Here is a 20,293-nt window from a genome sequence, read left to right as displayed (position 1 = left end):
TTGTTACATCAGCCACAGGACACTCAAACAGACACCACAGACAGACTTAAGAGCCAGGGCTCCCTGAACGATGTTTTCTGGTGATTATATTTCATTCTAACACATAACAGTAAGCCAACCACCAACAATTAAGTTAGAACAGTGGGAAACAATGGGAATCTTGGAGGTTTTTTGATTTGTTTGTTTAATCTCCTTTCTGATTTTGAAAAAAATATTCCTTATTGTTTCTCTCTGATTATAAACGTACTATATGTTCATTGTATTAGATTTAGCAACTACAGAAAACGTATGAAAAAAGAAACCCCTTTAATGCCACAGGGCACTCTTCGACACCAATTCCCGCTGCGGTGAGCAGGCCCAGGAAGGCCCCACGGAGCGGCAGACCGGGCCAGCTGGGGGGCGGCTGGACCAGGACGAGGAGCCCAGCCGTGGCCTCAGCCATCCTGACCACCTGCTTCAGGTGCCGGCTGCACACGCTGTGCGTTTTGTTGCTGCGGCTGGCGCAGCTGCTGAGCACAGCTTGACCCTCGGTTTTTCTCCGGCATAGTCTGGCTCAGCGTCCTTTCCCCAACCATGCCTAAAACTCCAAACATTCTGGCCCAAGCGGGGGATAATTTGAAACCGAAAACCTGGCAGCACCGATTGGCTCCGACGGGGCCGTGTTAGTCATGAGCCGCGAAGAGGCCAGGCACAGAGGTGGGGTGAGGCCAGGCAGTGGGAGAAGGGGGCGGCCGACCCCCGCTGCTCACTGAGTCCTGGCTTCAGCACTGGCCACTCAGGGGGCAACTGGTCAGCAGGTCAGGGCTCCCCATGTGGCTTCTCCTTCTAGCAGAACAAGACAGGGCTCTGTGGTTACGAAAAACTCTGTCCTGGTCTTTGATTTCAACAAGCATATTAGCATAGTAAACCCGTGAGCAGCCCCAGTGAGGGGGCTGGCTTCTGAACTCAGCACATCCCCACATTGACCAACGCCTTATGCCCTGGGGAGGCAGGACCCGCCCCCCGGGCCACAGTTCTGGGAACTCTGCTCGTGCCAGCCAGCAAGCCCCCAGCCACCGGAGCCTGCCCACGTCCTGGGATGGGTACTGTTGCCCAGCAGCCCCTTCCAGACAGTTCTAAAGGCAGTATCTCTACCCTTGAGCCCCACAGACCTGTACCCGTGATCTGCATACTCCCAGCCACCTTCTTTTTGATGTCACCATAACCAGCGAGGAGCCCAGTGCGGGGTAAGGAGGAAGAGTGAGGCCTGTTTTATCTTTAAAGACACTGCTATGCCCCTTTCCACGAAGTGCGTGTGCGCGCCCCAGCGCCTGGCTGGGACGGGACACAGAAGAGGCAATCCCAGTGACCCCTGAACTCCCATCACAAGCCAGGAGGCCTGGGCTGGCCCAGCCATGCGGAAAGGGGGCAAGCGCTCCAGGTGAATCTGACACAGGCAGCAGGGGCCTCAGGAAGGGGTTGACAAGAGGGGCACAGCCTTGTTCCTGGGGTACATTCTGGGGAGGGGCCTGTGAGGAGGTGGGGGAAGAGGCATTCGGCTGAAAGGACACTTTCTGAGGCTCTGAGCTCAGAATCTCTGCCACCTCTCCCCTCCCCCTCCCCTCGTTCAGGTACTTGCGAATCCTCCATAATTAGCTCCAAGCTATAGGGGATGCCCGCCTCTCACCTAAAAAAAAAGACTTTTCCGTTCATTTCCTGCTCATCCCCAAACTCCACCACACAGTTTGCTTCCCTGAGTTAAAAATAAAGAAGCTGCATCCCCCAGACCCCTCCCGCTGACCCTCCTGCAGTCACTGCTACTGTACCTGCCAGCAAGGCGGGCAGCCGGCCGAGACCCTCCAGGGCCGGCCCCAGTCTGGCCGCCAGCAGCCTTCCAGAGCAAGACGAATTCCGGGCCCGGGGCCTGCTGCATTCCTCTCCGGAATCTTCTCTCCACTTTTTATTGCGCCTCAAGTTTCGGCTGTTCCTAAATAAATACGATCCAGCTACTCTCTGCCCTGGGGACTGCTGCAGGGTTTACTGGTGCAAACAGCCTGGGCCGGCCTGTTGCTCTGGGAGTTCTTCCAGGTCAGTGTGGAAGGAAATCTAGACAATGGAGAGAGGCGGCCCAGACAGGGCCAAATTCCACCGCTAACGGCCCTCGTGCTCAGCCATCAATCCCTGGCTGCGGCCCTGCCGGAGCTGGGGGCTGCCGCTTTATTCCTAAAGGCCCCCGGCTGCCCGTACAGAGCAAGGAGGGTCCAGGGCCGTGGAGAGCAGCGTCCTCGATAGAGTCTGCCCCAAGGCCCCTGGGTTTAAACTCTCCGGAATACACGAAAACTCCCCGAAGAGCTGGTGTCTTTCACTTCCTCCTGGGATCCCAACATTCTGTCTGCTCGGCGGCACCCAGTAAAGGCTCTCCGGATGAACGATGAATCTGAAGATCCAGCGTGTGGGCCAATCCAGACCAGTCCTGCCCAGCAGAACTTTCTGCGTTGACGTAAATGCCGTGGACCTGCCGCGTTCAATACGGCAGCCACGTGTGGCCGCTGAGAGCCTACCGTGGGGCCCCTGCTACGGAGGAACTGCGTTTTTCATTTGTATTAAATAAATAATTTAAATGTAAAGACCACCGTGCCTACTGGCTGCCTCTTCTCCTCGTCCTCCCTGGAGACGCGGAGTTCTCCATAAATTTCTTCCCCAGAAGGCAAAGAGAAAGCCTCCTTGTCAACCAAGGCAAAAGAAGGCTGGGATTTTTATTTTAAACTTGTTTTTTTGGCCAATCCCCCCCAGCTTCTCCTATCAAGTTCAATTCAACGATGTTTACTGGCTGCCTGCCCTGTGCCATAGAGCACGGGGTGGGGAGGATAGAGGAATCCCCGCCACCCACCTGCTCACGGATGGACAGTCTGGGTCAAATCACCCTGGAAAGAGAATGGCTTCCAGAGCTGTGACCCCTCCGAGCAGGGAGGGGAGAGCAGGGGTGAGAGGCTAGACAGGGGATGGAAGCCTCATGCTGGGTTTACCGTTTATCCTATGAGGAGAAGGGAAGCAAGGGGTCTTTTGGTCAGAGGACAACCAGGTCTGTTTTAAAGAATCCCGTGGGTGGAGGCTATCACCCAGGCCCAGGCACACAGGCGGGACTGAGTAAAGCCCCCCAAACACCAACTGGACAGGGAGGAAGAGCCTCTGGTGGGGAGAAAGGGGGTGGGGGGTGAGGGGAGACACAGAGGCCTGACTGAGACACGGCCAAGATCACGGGTGGCCCGTCCCAGGGCCACCTGGGGGGATGGTGAGTCGACAAGACCTTGGCCACCTGTTGACCTGGGGGGGCTGGGGTGGGACAGAGGTCAAGGACGACACTGAGACTTGTCACTTGAGTGCCTGGGTGGATGGCGAGGCTGAAACGTGAGAGAAGTGGAGGAGGGGGCGTGCCAGTGGGAAGGGGGAGTAACAGCTGGGGATGCCTGCGGGGGCCCGGGTGTCAGGTGCACAGCGGCCAAAACTCTGGCGGCCTCTTCCTGGACCAGCTCCTCCACAAAGGACACTCCCTTCCCTCCCTCAGTGACAGAGCAAGCGGCTCTTCTGTGCTGCCCTGGAGAAAGGGTGGGCAACGAGCTGGAGGGGCCCTACCCCTCCTCCGGCACCTACTGTCCACGGGGGACGACAATGAGTACAGCTGAGTGACAGGACACTGGGGTGGGGCCCTAGCCGGGCCTGGAGCAGGGCCCCTCCCTAAGGAAGGGGTGTGTGAGCCGGGACCCAAGGCGGGGGTGGGGAAGGGGGACACGGGGGCACCCCCCGTAAGGGCAGGGACACAGCGCAGACAGCGTACTAGGGAGCTCCTTGTGTGGGCGGGGTGTCGATCACAGAGGGAAGGGGCCCTAGCTTCCTGCGGCTTCTGTAACAAATCACCACAAACAGGGGCTTAAAATAACAAGAAATCGATTTTCCCACAGTTCTAGAGGCCGAAGTCCCAAATCAAGGTGTCAGCAGGGCCGCGGGCCCTCCAGAGGCTCTGGGGAAAATCCCTCCTTGCCTCTCTGGCTTCTGGCGGCCCCAGGCATCCTGTGGCACGTGGCTGCAAACCTCCAATCTCTGCCTCTGTCCTCACGTGGCCTCCTCTGTGTCTCTCTTCTTATAAGGACCCCAGCCACTGAATTTAGGGCCACCCTAACCCAGCATGACCTCATCTCCAGGCCTTTAACTAACCTGTAAAAGCCCTATGTCCAGCTAAAGTCACCTTCTGAGGTTCTGAGCAAATATGAGTTGGTGGCGGGGGTGTGGTTCGGCACTGCTGAACCCACCACTCAAGGGATGAGGGTGGGACTGGGGCTCTGGCCACCACCCCCCAGAGGTACTTGAAGGATGTAAAGCAGGACCCGGCCACACACCAGCTGTCAGGGCAGAAGGAGAAGGCCCCAGGGATCCCAGCCAGGGGACAGACGGGCTGGGCTGGGCAGGGCAGCAAGGAGGTGAGGAAGCAGATGCAGGGAAAATGCCATGGGTGCCGTGGGAACCAGGGCAAAGGTCGGCCAGCAGCGCCCGGGGTGGCTGCTCATCGCACGGAAAGGGGGTGAGGGTGGGTGAGCAAAGAGGAAGGTCACTTGGGAGGGCCCGGGGCAAGCGTCCCAGAGCCCAGGCAGTCTGCCCAGGGGAACACACACAGGCCCCGGACCCATGACAGTGGGTCCAGCAGTGTCTGTAAGAGAGGAAAGCTTCCAAGGGCCTCCAGCAACAGGCCGAGGGGGCGAAAACTCTGCCCCCCTGCGCAGAGGAATCCCCGCCTGCCCGAGGTCAGAGCAAATGAACTAAGATACACGGAGCTGCGTGGATACATCTCAGTCGACCCGTCCCGTGAAAAAGCAAAGGGCAGCAGCTGACTCCCCTCGGACACATGATGCGATGCTGCCGGGGTCAGGAGCAGACGGCGTGTCGTCTGCAGACACACAGCGCACGGTACAGACACACCCGGCAGCGAGCAGTTCTACATTCAGACAGCTGCTCACCTCGGCCGGAACAGGGTCACCCAAGCTCTCGGGCTGCACCTGTAACACCTTATTTCTTAAGCAGGATGGTGGGTGTACAGGTATCTTACTATATTCTTCACATATTTTTATATGTCTAACAATTCTATTTCTGGGGGAAAAAAAAAAAAAAGGCCAGAGTGAGCTGGTCAAAGGGTGACCGTGGGTGTAGTCTGGGCTGACGGACTGTGGCTCACAGCGGAAACGGCCATCTCTAGCCCAGTCCCAAACCCAGCCTCGTGAAAATCTGAAATAAAGGAGGAAACACCACGACGAGGGCCCTTGGCCTTCTGGGGAGGAGACGGGGTGCAGGGTCCAGACACGGGACAGAGGTGTCTGGGAGGAGGGGAGGGGACGGCAGCTCCGAATGGGGGCATTCTGTGAGGTCAGAGGGACTGGGGGTCCAGGAAAGAAGGCTGCCTGGACCAAGGTCTTGGCCGCAGGGAAGCAGGGGTTGGAAAAGGGAGGCAGGAAGAGGAGGAGGGGTGTCTGGGCCGGAGCCCACAGAGGCCCCCAGAGAGTGGGTTTCGTGTGTCAGCAGGCGGTCCCATGCGAAACCCAGATCACAGCTTTGAGCTTGGGCAAATTATGCCTTAGGCTTCCAAGCAGAGCCGTGGTCATGGCTGCCAAGTGCTGATGGCACAGAACTGGCCTCTCTGAGCACAGGGAAGTAATGCCCAGAGGGAGGCTGTGTTCTTGCAGCCCCGGGCGCCGGCCTCCTGAGACCTCATTCCTGGAGCGCAGGCGTCTCCCCCAGCCCATCACGCCGAGGGGCCCGGAGACGCAGCCCAGCGGCTGAAAGGGAGGGACATGGAGAGGCAGACAGCGGCAGAGGCCAGGGGCTCCGAGAAAGGCTTCCAGGAACAGAGCAGCAGCCGGGCAGCGCAGTGGTTAGCAGCCCAATGTGTCTGCAGGGGGCGGAGCTCCCGCTTAACCACGGACGTGAATCACTCACCACCCCAAGGCCTCCAGCCGGCGTCACCCTTCCCTTCCCACACCCGGCCCGTCCTGTACCGCAAGGGCCTCCTACACACTCATGTGGACGTCCAGCCTGCACATCACGTGCCCCCCACCCCACCACTCGCAGCAAAGAGCCACCATCGGCCACCACACGGGCCCGAGGGTGCCCAGCCCACTGGCGGGGGTTGCCTCTGGAGGACACACTTGGAGAGAGGTCGGGCTGCCCCAGGGGCATTCGGGTTCAGAACTCTGGGGTCCCAGAGAGCCAGCATGGGCTCGGATTGTCTAATTTCATAACCACTAGCCACAAGTAGATATTAAGTGGGAATCGTAAGTTAGTTAATTCTGTGCAAATGAATGAATAAATAACATAGACAATGTATACTTCAGGTGCTCAATGGTCACGTGTGGACAGTGGCTAACGTACTGGACGATGCAGACAGGGAACACTTCACTGACACAGAAAGTTCTACTGGACAGGGTTGGTCTAGAAGGTGGGGTGTGGGCTCCGGGTGGGCACATCCCCTCCTGTAGAACAGCTGCTACGTCGCCATTATGCCCCTCTGCCCGTCCAGCCCGGGGTCTGACACCCAGCAGGTCCTCAACACACTTCTCCCACCTCCTAGGGGAGGCGAGTCCCTTCACCTCTGGGCCCCAATGTCCTCTGACGAGAGACCACGGACCAGGCACAGCCCCTGGGCCTGGCCGCTGGACCTGACAACAAAGACACAAAGCAGGCTCCCGTGCTGGCCACGCCGGGGTCTGGGAGGCCAGAGCCGCCCGCCCGGTGGGGAGGAGCTGCACAGGCCCCACCCCCGAGGCACCAAGGTCGAGAGGCAGAGCTCCACACCCCCTCCCCATTCTGCCCACCCAGGCCAGGCTGTGGTCGGGAGAGTCTCTTTGGAGCACGTGAGCAGTAACTCCTGCCCCAGACAAACCAAGGGGGCCAAGGCTGACCTAGCCACTTACCCGGGCCAGTCGGGTCACCAAGCTTCCGGAGACGGCCGCCGGAGGTCCGCATGACTCCTAAAGACAGGGCAGAGGGCAAAGGTCACCTGAGGCCACTGGGCGTATTCTCACCTCTGCTCCTGCCAGGGGCTCCAGAACCAGAAATCAGTCCCCTGTGGGGCCAGAGGCCCCAGTCCTCCCAGGTAACACCTGGCCCCGGCAGCCACCGCCGTCCGGATGCGCGCCAGGTACCGGGTCAAAGCCTTTACACACGTTCCCCCACCTAACATAACCCTCAGTACTCCATTTTGCAGATAAGACAGCCAAGTCTCAGCGGGGTTGAGTCACTTGTCTGAAGCCACACAGCTATGAGGAGCTGAGCCCAGGATAAAGACAAGTCCCTCAAACTCCAAAACCTGGGCTCGGCTCCTGCGTGCTGGGCTGCCGGGACTGTCTGCGGGATGGAGAGGTGCTGGCACAGGTCAGGCACGGGCCAGCCCCCGTATAACCTGCATCCACCTTGTTGGGAATTGGGGTTTCCCTGTCCCGGGGTCTGTAACATGGAGGAAGCTGGGCTGGACTGGGGAACATGGAGGACAAGCCGTTCTCTCCCCCACCCACCAGGAGGGAGCCCCAGATTAACGCGGCCTCGTGCCCCTCCACACACACCACTCGGCCCAGCATTCAATGCCTGGGGAGGCTCAGGGCAGGCAAGTCCCAACTCGAGCAGATTTGCTGAGGTGCTAAGCCGGCCAGACTCAAGAGGTTTCTAAGAGGGAGTGGCAGGCGGCCGTCCTATCATTGCCAGGTCACGGTGCTCTAGGGTCTGCTGCCTGGATGACCAGGCCGTCCTACAGAGGACGGCAGGGACACCCACGTTGGCCCAGCAGAGGCCTTCCCCATGGACAGCAAGACACAGTGGAGAAGAGCCTGCAGAGCCAGAGGGGCCCAGGTTGGACCCGCCTGCAGCCTCCGTCATCCAACATGCACCCAGAACGCTGGGGTCAGTTGTGCTAGCTCCTCCCCTGCAGTCCTCCAGACAGATTATTCATTCATTCATTCATTCCACAAACCCACTCTTAAACTATGACCAACCAGGAGTGAATGCAGTCAGCTATGTTTCAAAAGGTTCCAGAGCCCTGAGCAGGGCAGCCTGCAGACCCGGTCTTCCCGTCCAGCTCCCCCGGGACACACGTGCTCTCCACATCTGCAGGATGACTCAACAGCTGACAAGACGGGAGAGGTCTATCCTTCAGGGCCTGGTATTGACAGATACCTGCCACTAAGCCCTGGCCTCTTTCCAGGCTGGGGAGGACGCCAAGACAGCCCCAGTTTTAGCTGAACTCACCCACCATGTAAACGACACTGCAAGAGATGCATGTGACATGCGGTTCTGATGGGGGGGTGAACACCGGGGCCCGGGGTGACTGGCGAGGCTTCGAGGAGACGGGGGGCCAGGAAGGGGGGTAGCAAGCTGACCCTTGAAGGAGGGCCAGGTGGACACGGGGCTCTCACAGCCACTTCCAATGCCAAGGCTCCATGACAACCACGGGCTTTACATCCATTCTCCCACTCACTCAACATGACCATCCCATGAGGCAGGGGCCACCACCCCCATTTCACACATGAGGGAAGAGAGGTTCAGAAGCCCTGAAGCCGTCGAGCCTCCTACAAAGCCCCCAGCCCCACCCAGCCACGACGGGGACCCTGATGGTGGACTGCACGTATCAATTTAACTGGATCATGGGGTGCCCAGATGTTTGGCTAAACACTACATCTGGCCCCGTCTGTGAGGGTGTTTCTGGATCAGATGAACGTTTGATTGGTGGGCTGGGTAAAGCAGGTCACCTCCCCAGTGTGGGTGGGCATCTTCTAGTCCCTGGAGGGCCTGAACAGTACAAAAGGCAGAGGAAGGGAGAGTTCTCTGCCTGACCACGTGAGCTGGGGCACCCATCTTCTGCCCCAGGACTGAACACCAGCTCCCCTGGTTCTCAGTCCTCAGACTTGGACTGAATCCACCAGCGGCTTCCCTGGGCGTTCAGCTTGCAGACGGTAGATGGTGGATTCCTCGGCCTCCATAATTTCATGAGCCAATTCCTCAGGATAAGTCTCTTCCTCTCTCTCCCCTATTGGCTCTGTTGCTCTGACGAACCCTGACTATCAGCGGCCCCACACGGCAGAGATGGGAGCATCCTTCCCCAGCGCCCACTTGACACTGATGCGAAGTCTGCCCCCTGCTGAGCGATGAGAGCTCCATCCTTCCTCAAAAGTCCAACCAGGATGGTGACTCCAGGCTGGTCCTGCCAGAGAGACAGGCTGGATGGACCACAGCCTCAGACCTGCAGGGGACAGGAGGGCCCAGCGTCCAGCTCCCAGAACTGACCGTCCCTTAAGACCAGAATGGTGATTCCAGGCTGGTCCTGCCAGAGAGACAGGCTGGATGGACCACAGCCTCAGACTTGCGGGGGGCAGGAGGGCCCAGCGTCCAGCTCCCAGAACTGACCACCCCTTAAGACCAGGATGGTGACTCCAGGCTGGTCCTGCCAGAGAGACAGGCTGGATGGACCACAGCCTCAGACCTGCGGGGGGCAGGAGGGCCCAGCGCCCAGCTCCCAGAACTGACCGCCCCTTAAGACCAGGAGAGGGCAGGTCCAGAGTGGCTCTGGTGGGGCTGCCCAGGGCTGGGGAGGAGAGGGAGGTGGGGACAGGCACAGGTCCCGGGGCTGTTGAGAGGGTAGAGGAGTGAGTGTGGGTATCCCCGGCCCCAGCTCCAGCCTCACTTCCACCATGGCTGTGACCTCCCTCCACACGCCTAACTGGGATCTGCACTGCATACGATGATACATGAGAACCCTCAACATCTGTCCCCCGACGCCACACATGCGCACCATGAGCTACTTAGGGGTCAGCTGTCTGGGCTGAAAGTGGCACCAGTGAGCGACAGCTGAGCCCATAAAGCCAGTGAGTCCCCAGTATGGAAACAGCCTGGCAAAGGAATGGGGAAGGATCGGCCACACATTCCTGGGGATCCAGTCACTTCCGGCCGCGCATCCCCCCAAGGCCAGCTGGGCGCCCACCCTCGCCCCCGCCTCTGGCTTCTGGACAAAGATAAAAATGAAGAGGGTCTGTTCAGGTTAAACCCCAACCCCAGGCATCTGATCCCTAAGAACCAAAGCCACGGCCGGGGTGGAGACACGGTGATGAGGAAAACAGCATGTGTCTCAGATTTCTCCGGTCGAGTTAAGTTTTATTTACACTGTTTATTTTTCAGATTTCCCAAAACGTGCAGCTGGTGCCAGGCAGCCCCTGGCACAGAGAAGACGCCAAGCCTGCTCCCTTACTAAAGAATGGGAAGCAGCCGCCCGGGGTTCCCGCGCTCCAACCAGCGTCCCGCCCGGGGCCGCCTCCACCGCAGCCCTGGGAGAAACCCCAGAACGAGAGCAGCTGCAATTCAGTTCCTTGGACCTAACTACTGAGGTCTGTGTCGGAGACCAGCGAAGAGGTAGCCAGAAAAGCCTCCAAGACATCTAAAGGCTCAGTCCTTCCAGTGGAGAACGGAGTTATTTTTATGTGATTTTTAAATAAAACATACTCGGAAAGAGAGGAGATGATTTGAAGTTCAGCTCTCTGGCGACATCCCAGACCAAATTATTGGAGTTCTCAGAGGCCAAGGAGGCAGGAAAGCCTGCAGTCAGATGAACAGGGTTCGATCCAGACCTTGCCAGGCGCTCCCTGCAGGCCCCAGGAAACGACCTCCCCTTTCCAAGCCTCAGCTTCCCCATCTGCAGAATGGGGCCAGAGATGGGGATTACTCACAGGCGACGAAGACTAAACGAGGTCACACATGGTAGGCACGTAGCACAGTGCCTGGCACAAAATGAACACTCAGTAGATATTATCACTATTGGCATATTATATATTACATACTAATATAAATTATTATTATACGCCAGCCACATACACCAGCCTGGACCCAGGGATCTACAATCGGAAATTAACAAAGCTTGGCTGCCCTGTGCTGACACATTAGACCAAATGTAATTATAACCAAGGCACCTTGCATGTTATAGCCAGGATGCTGCTACCCCAAGAAAGGCTACCAGGAGTCCTATTGGACTCCCTCCCAACTACGGGAAGCTGAAAACCCTCCCAGCCTCCAGGATGGACTGCACATTACAGGAAGATGGGGGGTGGTGGGGGGCAGTTTCTGCAATCCAGAGAAAACAGTGAGGATTTGGGGGGACTCAGAATCCCGGTGCCCTCCCACACCTGGCCACACCAGAAACTCCCCAACTGGTGTCTGGGCTCACTTAGGCCAGGGCAAAGGCCATTTCACAAATATTCATGAACTACAGGCCAGTGACAAACACCAGTCAGGTTTCCCACGTGGAGGCCACGAGATTAAAACACACTTCAGATGAGATGAAGCAAAAAAGACAGGAGAAGGGAGTGGGGAGTCCCTGCTGGCTGGTGTCCCACTGAGAATGAAAAGGCAGCATTTCAAATAGGAAAGAAGATGGCCAGACAAAGAGATGGGGCTCCTTGGTCCTGGAGAGAAAGGGGATGATGCTGGGCAGGGGGAGGAGACCTAGGACGCCCTGGGGAGCATTTCCTGGTAGAACCAGCATTCGGGGTGGGGAGCCACCACTGCAGCCTGACGGCAGGGCCCACCTCCAGGTAAACAGTCCCATGCCCTCCCTGCCCCTTCGCCACAGATGGGCCCCACCAGGCACAGGAGCCTGGCAGACCTGTGCTGGCCCCACGTCTAGGAGCCTGGATGCCCAGCTCATGGGTGTTCCCCTGAGCATATAATTTGGGGAGCCTGGAGAAGAGAGAGAAGGATACTGTTACTGAGAAGACCTTTTGTCTTTTCCTTTCAGCCAAATTTTTATGCTAGATCCTGGTATTGTAAAATACAAGGTTAAACGAGCACTGAGAATCTAACTAGACTCCAGAGCTAGTGGATTATTATTATTACGTTAATGATGGGGAACCCACGCACCATCATCCTCTCCTACTGGAGTCGCAGTCACTGTCCCCACCCATAATCAGGGTGGCCGTCCCCAACCCTCCTGGGGCCTCACACAGCCCAGACATCTTAACCCCAGGACAGGGGCAGAACAGGAAGCAGGTGGTCTCCAGTGGAGGGTGACTCGGCCCCATGCGCGCACACGTGCACGCACACACACACGCACACACGCACACACACACACACACACACACACCCTTCTGCTCTTGTGCCAGCCATGAGTGGTGCTGGACAGCCCTTCCCAGCCAGAAAGTCACCATTTTCTCAAAAGGGAGCTTTGCAGGAAGGGGTGCTATGCAAACTCCTGCACAAATACCCATTTTCAGTAATGACAGGAGCTTATCTACAGAAAGGAATCAATTCTCAATTTTTTCTTAAAAATCTTGAGAGTCCCTCCAGAAAGGATAGGGTCACCAGGACCTCGGCCAGGAGCCTCCTGCCTCTCTGGCTGCCACCAGGACCACAGTCTTCTCCTTTCTCCTGAGGCCAGTGGGGAGCCAGCACTGGTATCCCACTCTCAGGCCGGGGAAGCACCAGCAGCTCCTGCATGTGGAGGGCTCTGCCCAGCAGGCAGCGGCATCACCAGACGGCCAAGTCCATCACATGACATCAACGCTGACCAAGGACCCACAGAGCCCTTCCCGTGAAGGTTCACCAGTTGGGCGTCTGGACTCTGGGTCCCACACCCATAAAAGACATTGCCATCTAGAATACACAACACTCAGGTAAATCTGAATTCCAGAAAAACAATGAATAATTTTAAGCATAAGTGCACCCCGCATTCCTCACCCTTCCCAGGCTCTCTTTAGTGGCAGAAGAGCGGACCTCTGCAGGCTGAGGTCTCCAGGTCCCCAGGTCTGTAGCCTTTCGGCTGGATTCAACCTATAGGACGAGACTGGAAGGTGGGAGCCAGGGAGAACCAGGGTAGATCTCTCCCCCGCTTTCTGCCTTGGAAGGTTTCTCCAGCAGTAGTTTCTGTCTATTCTGCAGCTGCAGCTCCTGCCAGGCAGGCCCACCTTTGTCCAGCCTCCCGTCGGGTGACCCTGGTCCCTGGATTCTGATAACACGCCCTCCTCTCTCTGATCCTCTGATTGCAGGTGGTGGGGTGCGGTAGTGGCTCCCCCAGGCTCATCTCTGGGCGTCCCTGGGAAGCTACGGAACCTCAAGCACCAGAGCCCTTGGCACATGTGCATCCGTTTCAAGGCACTGAGAAGGGCCACAGCGTTTTTGTAAAACTGGCAACACAGAAGATATTTTAACCCCCATCAGTTAAGATTGCTGTCTCTTTCTTCCCTGAGTTCCTGGCCATCACCCTTTCTCCTGTGTAAGGTACCAGTGGAGGGGTTGTTGGCGTTTGGGGGCTCCTGCTAAGGAAAAGTTGAACTGGAAAGATATTTAGCTTGAATGTAGTTGGGTTTTATTTACATAGTTCACAGTTATTTCCATGCAGAGTTAAGTGACGGCTCGTCGCCCCAATTGCAAGGCCAGGAGTACTCCTTCCATGTACTTTCCCAAATCTGTCTACTGTGCAGAATCTGAAGGGGTAAGAGATGAACGTGTCCTGCAGTACCTGGTGCTGGAAAGACGTGGGCAGTGGGGGACAGCAAGATTTGAAACGCATGGAGCCAGAAGCTAGGCTATGGGAAATGATTCCAATCACCAGATATAAAGTTGTAAGCAGAGAATTCAATTCTCTTCAATGTCGACTCAAAACAGAAAGTATCTCTGGTCAGAAAGAAATGCAATAATGCATCACGTGCAGTTACAAATGGCCCATACTTGTCTATTTCTTTCTGGATGGGAATCACATAAAATGGAATTTACCAGAATTCTTGTGTTTGTAGGGTGAAAACCAGCAGCAGTACCACAAACTCGTGAGTTAAGCCACACTTTTTCATGCATCCCAACTACCAAAAGTAAAAGTTAACTTCTGATTAACTAGGAAGATGAATTTACTTTCTATTCGTTCAACAGAAAATGATATTACATAGTCATCATATAAAGAAGTGATCAAAGAGTATGCAGCCAAAAAAATGTAGGGAAAAAAATTACTTTGGAGATCGGACAAGTAGTTGATTGATAAAAAACATTGTTATTTTTCTGGATTTGGGGACGCTTATGAAATTTGCCCGCTGTTTAAAACTTATAATTTGCTGTTACTTCTTTTCTCACTCGTAACAAATAATCCCATTCGTACCTTCAAAGAGCTGTATAAACCCCACCCAACCCTGGCTGCCTCCTTATGCTTGGTTTGGCTTTTCTTATCTGTACCTTTTCTTATCTGTACCTTTTCTTATCTGTACCTTTGAGTCCTTCTGTTCTAAATCCTGGAGTGGTTTCTGTTTCCTGGTTAGACCCCGGTTCACACGCCATGAACAGACCGCACAGGTGAGAAAGACGAGCAGACTGACAAAGTAAGGCCAATGGACCAAGGGGGAAATCGTGGATAAGGTGCAGGAAGGTGAGCGATCAGACACAGCTGACAACAGCAAAGGGCGCCGCGAGGGGACGCCCCAGAATACGGGAAAGGCTGCATCAGTCTTCAAGCCCTTCTGTTTAATGGGCACCAAGTCGCCAAAGAGGTACACGTGTTTCACTCAACCTGTCGACGGTCGTGAGATTATAATGCAAGGATATATTAATACATAGAGAGAGGTGCAATTAGGGACTGAGGGGCAGAGGCCCTGGGAGGGAAGATGGGAGGGGAGGGGAGAGAAACAAAATAGCGGCCTTGGAGGGTCGGCCCGACAGGCAGCACTGTTGACTGGCCTGGGGAGCCTGGAGATTCCAGAAGAAACCACTGCCCAGGTAACCCGGCAGCAGAACGAATGATCTCCAGGAGAGGTGGCTGGTCACCTGGGGGCAGGTGGCCCATCGCCAAGACTAGAACATTCAGGCTGGCCCAAGGAAGCAAAGAGACACCTCCTAGGGTACATGAGCATCCAGTAGGGGCCAAAGAAGAGAGGGAGAGAAGGAGAGGCAGGGCAGGGTGGGGGGAGCCCCTGGCCTTACACACCAGTCAGAGAGAGAAATCACAGACCGTGGGCAACGGGCAGATCTTTTAAAGGACAAGTAAACCCTGGGACTTCTCAGTGGCTCTAAGCAGGCTGATAATCAGGGCAAATGGCGTTTTCTGTTCCTTAAACCTCTTAATAGAATGCTGTGTTAAGAACACTTATTTGGGGGGCTTCCCTGGTGGCGCAGTGGTTGAGAATCTGCCTGCTAATGCAGGGGACACGGGTTCGAGTCCTGGTCTGGGAAGATCCCACATGCCACGGAGCAACTAGGCCCGTGAGCCACAACTACTGAGCCTGCGCGTCTGGAGCCTGTGCTCCGCAACAGGAGAGGCCGCGACAGTGAGAGGCCCGCGCACCGTGATGAAGAGCGGCCCCCGCTCGCCACAACTAGAGAAAGCCCTCGCACAGAAACGAAGACGCAACACAGCAAAAATAAATAAATTAATTAATAAACTCCTACCCCCAACATCTAAAAAATAAATAAACAACATTGGTTGGAGAAAATAAAAGAACACGTATCCAGCCAGCTCATGTCTCACAGCTATAAGCACGGCCGCTGCAACACCTGCGGCTCAGCACGGCAGGCGCCCTCCGTCAGGGTCACGGGTGCACATCACCAAGGAAGAGCGCCAACGTCAGCAGAACGTTTAAGAGCTCTGGTGAGAGGAGGGCTAAGTGAATTCGGGAACATCCTCTCTGAAGAGCCGTTCAAACAGTGATCAGGGAATCCACGTGTGAGATCTGATTCCAAGTGAAAAGAGCAGAGTTAAAAACGATTTGTACAGGGCTTCCCTGGTGGCGCAGTGGTTGAGAGTCCGCCTGCCGATGCAGGGGACGCGGGTTCGTGCCCCGGTCCGGAGCCTGTGCTCCACAACGTGAGAGGCCACAACAGTGAGAGGCCCGCGTACCGCCAAAAAAAACCGATGTGTACAGAGAATACGCAACTCTGTGAAAAAAAAACTTATACGCCTTTGATAGATAAATCAAATGATGCGCCCTGTGCACGTGGAAACAAGCACTAAAGGGAACAGAAAAAGCAATGTTGTAACCGATGCGACTGGAGAATTTGTCCTTTTAGTTACCTGTTCACACTGTTTGGTAACGAGTAATGAACAAAGTGAACAACCAAATAAATAAAGGCAAAAGAGAAAGAAGAGATACATGGTGTATTTGAGAAAGCCTTCCTTTAAAAACTAAAGCACAGGCTTGGCGGCTAGAGTGTCAATCCCCAGCTACCAGGAAGGCGCTGCCACCAGGACGACCCACTCCCCGTTGCTGAGGGTCTGTTGACCACGCCTCAGGCGCCTAACATTGACGAGAGATCCACCACCTCCTCCCCTCCAGTCCCATGCCGCCGCCACTGCGTGTACTCGGCTGTTATTCCACCACCTGGTGTCCCCACGGTGTCTATACCGGGTCACCTCTGCGCAAAAACCCACCACCTGTCCTTCAACACACACGTTGGACCCCGTAGCTAGAGTCAAAGTCACGTGCTCATTAGTGAGTTTTGCAAACTACCCTCCACAGCCCTCCAGGTGGATTAGCCTAGTCCTCAGGCTGGAAGATGACAGGGGCTGGATTTAACCCACTTCCAAGTGGCTTGGGTTACAGAAGCATTATTCTCCCGCTGGGCCCTGATCCTGGTGGAAACAGAAGGCACAGTCCGGGGAGGGCTGTGAAAGCCCCAGGATGCAGATCACATCAGATTGATCTGCAGGACAAGCCCGAGGCGGCCTGCCAGCTGCCCCTTCCCAGGTCTTCCCGGTAACCACGCTCGCTGGGAGTGATCCCCAGCCCGGGCAGACAGTCTCCACTGCTGCCCCGACACGCCTGGCCCTGCTGGGACAAGGGGCCCAGGCACGGCTCTCAGGGAGATCTAGGGTGGATGTGGCCAGCCCCCAGTTCCCAGGTGCAGCCTTGGGGTGCCCGGGGGGCCCAGTCACAGCCAAGGCTTCACTGCATGCCCTTTAAGAGTCCGGGGAGAAGCAAGCCCTCCCCAGGAGCCAGAAAGAGGGTAAGGACCCCCCATCCCTCACCAGGAAAGGAAGACTCCTCCCTCAGCCCTGCCTCTGAAACACTGGGCCAGGGAGGGCACTACTCCCCAGGGAGAGTGATCTGGCCCTTCTCGCCCCACCCAGCACTTCGAGGGGCCCCTGGGAAGCTGGGGTCCACACATGCAGGCCGGAGCGGCAGTTCAGGGTTCCTCTTCCCATCACAAAGCCAGCATCGCTCAGAGGATGACCGTGACTCTCATTCCTGCCAGAGGCAGCCTGGGCCAAGGGCCGCCCTGCGACCCGGGATCATCTTACTCTCCCCGCCGATGCCCCTTTTCCCGTCCCGGAGGCCTGCAGGCTGCCAGCAGTCACGCTTCGCAGAACCAGGTCAGATTAGGCCTGGAACAAAGCTCAGTTGTTGCAAGGCTTCCAAGAGGCCGCTGACAGCAGGACACCTGGAGCCGCTTCGCCCGCTGTGGGCAGCGGCTCAATGCCCCCCTTCACGTGGGCTGCAAAGGGACCCAGGCCCAGGGCGGGCACAGGGAGATAAGACAGAGAGAATCTGGGCTGGGAGCAGAGTGCCACACTCAGCCCAGGAGACCCGAGGCCAGGCCACCCTTCCAGAGCAGTGCTGAGAGCCACCAGCATGCAGGAAGGACTCAGGGGCACCCGGCAGACACTTCTGGAATGAATGACTGAACCTACAGGGAGACTCAAAACAGGCCAGGGACCTTGGGGAGATGGGCGCCCCCCAGCTCAACCTGGCTGCTGCAGCTTCTGGGCCCAGTTACAGCTGCCCAACAGGGAAGGAGCAGGGACAACCAGCCCAGCGGCCTCGGGGACACTTCAGTTCTCCCATCGAAGCTCAGTGCGCCATGGTCCCAGGCCTGACCGCAGTACCCCCGACCCCAGGGCCCTGTGCCCACCAGGACAGGCTTCCTTTGGTTAGTGCTTCTGGACCAGGCAACCTCTGGCAGCTGCCACTGGGACTCTCTGGCCGAGGTCTCTCCTGGAGCACAGTGGGGGCTGTGATCTTGTGCGCTGCACGCCCACACAGGTCCGCAGGGGGCTTCGCCCGGCCACTAGCACCCACCGGTCCCCCATAAATCCCCCAGCAATGCCTAGGGCCGGGGTGTCCCAAAGTAATAGCTTCAACAAGGGTGTAGGAGCTCAGCATGTCACCTCCCTCCCCACCCAACCGCTCACACCCCCCAGGCCTGGGGTCTCTCTCTCCAGCCCCCCTCCCCGCAAGGCCACCAGCTGGATCCGCCCAGGAACTGGCACTCACTTGTCGTCCCAGGGCCGGGCCCTGCACTGCTGTTTGCTGAACGCTTCTTATCAAGTACATCTTAAGCAAACTTCAGAGCCCATGCAACGCGGCTCACGGACAAACAGCAGGGCGTACGGAAACGAGGTCCCACTCCCGGGCCCCATCCATGTGGGATGAGTCTCAGAGGAGGGCAGCCCCAAAAGCTGGATGGAGGATAGGAAGTACCTTTTTCCTGCTGTTGGGGTCCCTGGGGAGATGTCCTCTGCTGCTGACACCCACACGGGAGCTCCAGGCACGTGGCCAGCCCGCCCTTCCACCTGGACGTAAACTCCAGACCGCTGCTCCTGAGCAGCGAGCCGGTGTCCCTTCTGCACCTGTCCTGGCTTGAACTGGTCACCCGGGGGGTTCCAGGAGGAAGGTGGGCTGTCTCAAAGTCAGGCACGTTGCCAGGTGCGTAGCACTCAGTTCTCGGAACCCCTCTGGGCAGGCTGGGGATAGGCTGACGGGCAGGCGACTGTGGTCTGGGGTGAGCCGGAGGGCTGGGCAGACAGGAGCTGGCCTCCCTCCTCTGCAACAGGCCAGGAAGGATTCAGGCTCTGCCAGCTCCCCCAGAACTGGGGGATCTCGAGGTCCACGATCCTGGGCACGAGTCCAAGGGGGCCATGGACTGCCTGCCACAGGTGGCTCCTCGTCTCCGCCCAGGTCCCTGCAGGAACCGGAGCGAGCAGGCTGGGGCATGAGGAGAGGGAGGCGGGCCAGCAGGAGGGGGCGCAGGGCGAGAAGGGGAAGGAACCGGCCTTCGCACAGCACACTCCCCTCCTCGCCCTCACCCGGGGCTAGCGCTCTGGGGACGTGCTCTCCTCTCCTTCCCAGAACTCAGCTCCCGGAGCGCCGGGCGTGGGGAAGGCCTCTCGCTGGCTAATCTGTCTAATCCGCCTCCTCTGGGTGCAGCCTCCCGCCTTGCCCAGGCCTCTGAGTCGCTAGTGCAAGAGCTTTTTAACCTTTGGTAGGCCAGGTACCTCTTCGGGGATCTCCCGAAAGCCACCAGGCATCTCCGAATAATTCCCAGGTGCGCACTGGTCTGATTCTACTCCCCATTTCTGTGGCTCAGGGGCCTCGGCTGTAAGCGTCTGCGCCCCTGAGAATTCCCAGGAGAGCCAGGGCCACTGAAAGGCAGGCTCCACGTGAGCTGGGATGCAACCAGAAGCCCCAAGCTCAGGACACCGGAGGGGTGCAGAGAGCAGCCCGCTCTGACACCAAGGGGCTGGGGGAGAGGCCACCCTCCTGGCCTCCAAACCAGCAAAGGCCCAGGGAGGGTGCCGGCAGCCCCCAGGCATCCTGGCAAAGGCGGTAACGCGTCCTTCCAGCTGTTGATAAGGACAGTGAAGACAACAGCAGGAAGTTACGGATGGAGAGGCATTTTCAAGCCTTTTACGCAGCAATTCATTTCATCTTTACAACCAGTTGGCATCCGTCCCTGTTTAACAAATGAGGCAAAGGAGACACCCGAGATCAAGCACCTTGCCCCACATCGAGGAGGTACCAGCCTACGGTTGAATTCAGGAGCCCGTGCTATGAACCACTGGGCCACGCCGCTTGCAGCTCTGCCCCGCTGGAGCATCAGGTGAGGCAGATCCAGGAGGAGCGCGGAGCAGAACTGGAGCCACCAGACAGAGCTCCCGCACACCCACCTGGCATCCCGCAGCCCCGCTGGGCACTCGCTCTGTTCCCCACCTAGAAGGGCCCTTTTTATTCTCCACCTTCTCAGAGCTGCTCACTCCTCAAGGCCCAGTTCAATCTTGCCTCCCCGTGAAACCTCCCACCTGGGCATTTGGAACCTGTACTGCTCGGGAGGGGGTTGGGGGGTGTGAACCGGCCGGGGCCCCCCCCTGCATCCTGCCTCCCCAATGAGAATGCAGCTTCCCTGCAAAGCAAGGACCACGTCTTTCCATCATCTTTGTACCGTTGAGGCCCTGGCCGCACAGGCCTGACACATAATGTGTGTCCAGTGAATGTAGACCTAAGGCTCTAGGGATCCCCTCAAACATTTTGAAAATTCCCCGCTTTTC

At 57.2% G+C, this 20,293-nt stretch overlaps 1 protein-coding gene across 1 annotated transcript in view; it reads right to left on the bottom strand.

Annotated features, from left to right (window-relative positions):
• SEPTIN9 (septin 9) overlaps positions 1-20,293 on the bottom strand; it is a 165,401-nt gene that overhangs the window by 142,323 nt on the left and 2,785 nt on the right. Inside the window, exon 2 of the mRNA XM_027080813.1 lies at positions 6,936-6,992. Coding sequence (XP_026936614.1) covers positions 6,936-6,992 — 57 coding nt within the window. The remainder of the gene's footprint in view (positions 1-6,935; positions 6,993-20,293) is intronic.

Source organism: Aethalodelphis obliquidens, unplaced genomic scaffold (assembly GCF_003676395.1).
Source record: "Aethalodelphis obliquidens isolate GAN/ISIS:26980383/991018 unplaced genomic scaffold, ASM367639v1 scaffold44, whole genome shotgun sequence".
NCBI classification, from domain to species: domain Eukaryota; kingdom Metazoa; phylum Chordata; class Mammalia; order Artiodactyla; family Delphinidae; genus Aethalodelphis; species Aethalodelphis obliquidens.
This window is presented reverse-complemented; position numbering and strand designations above follow the sequence as displayed.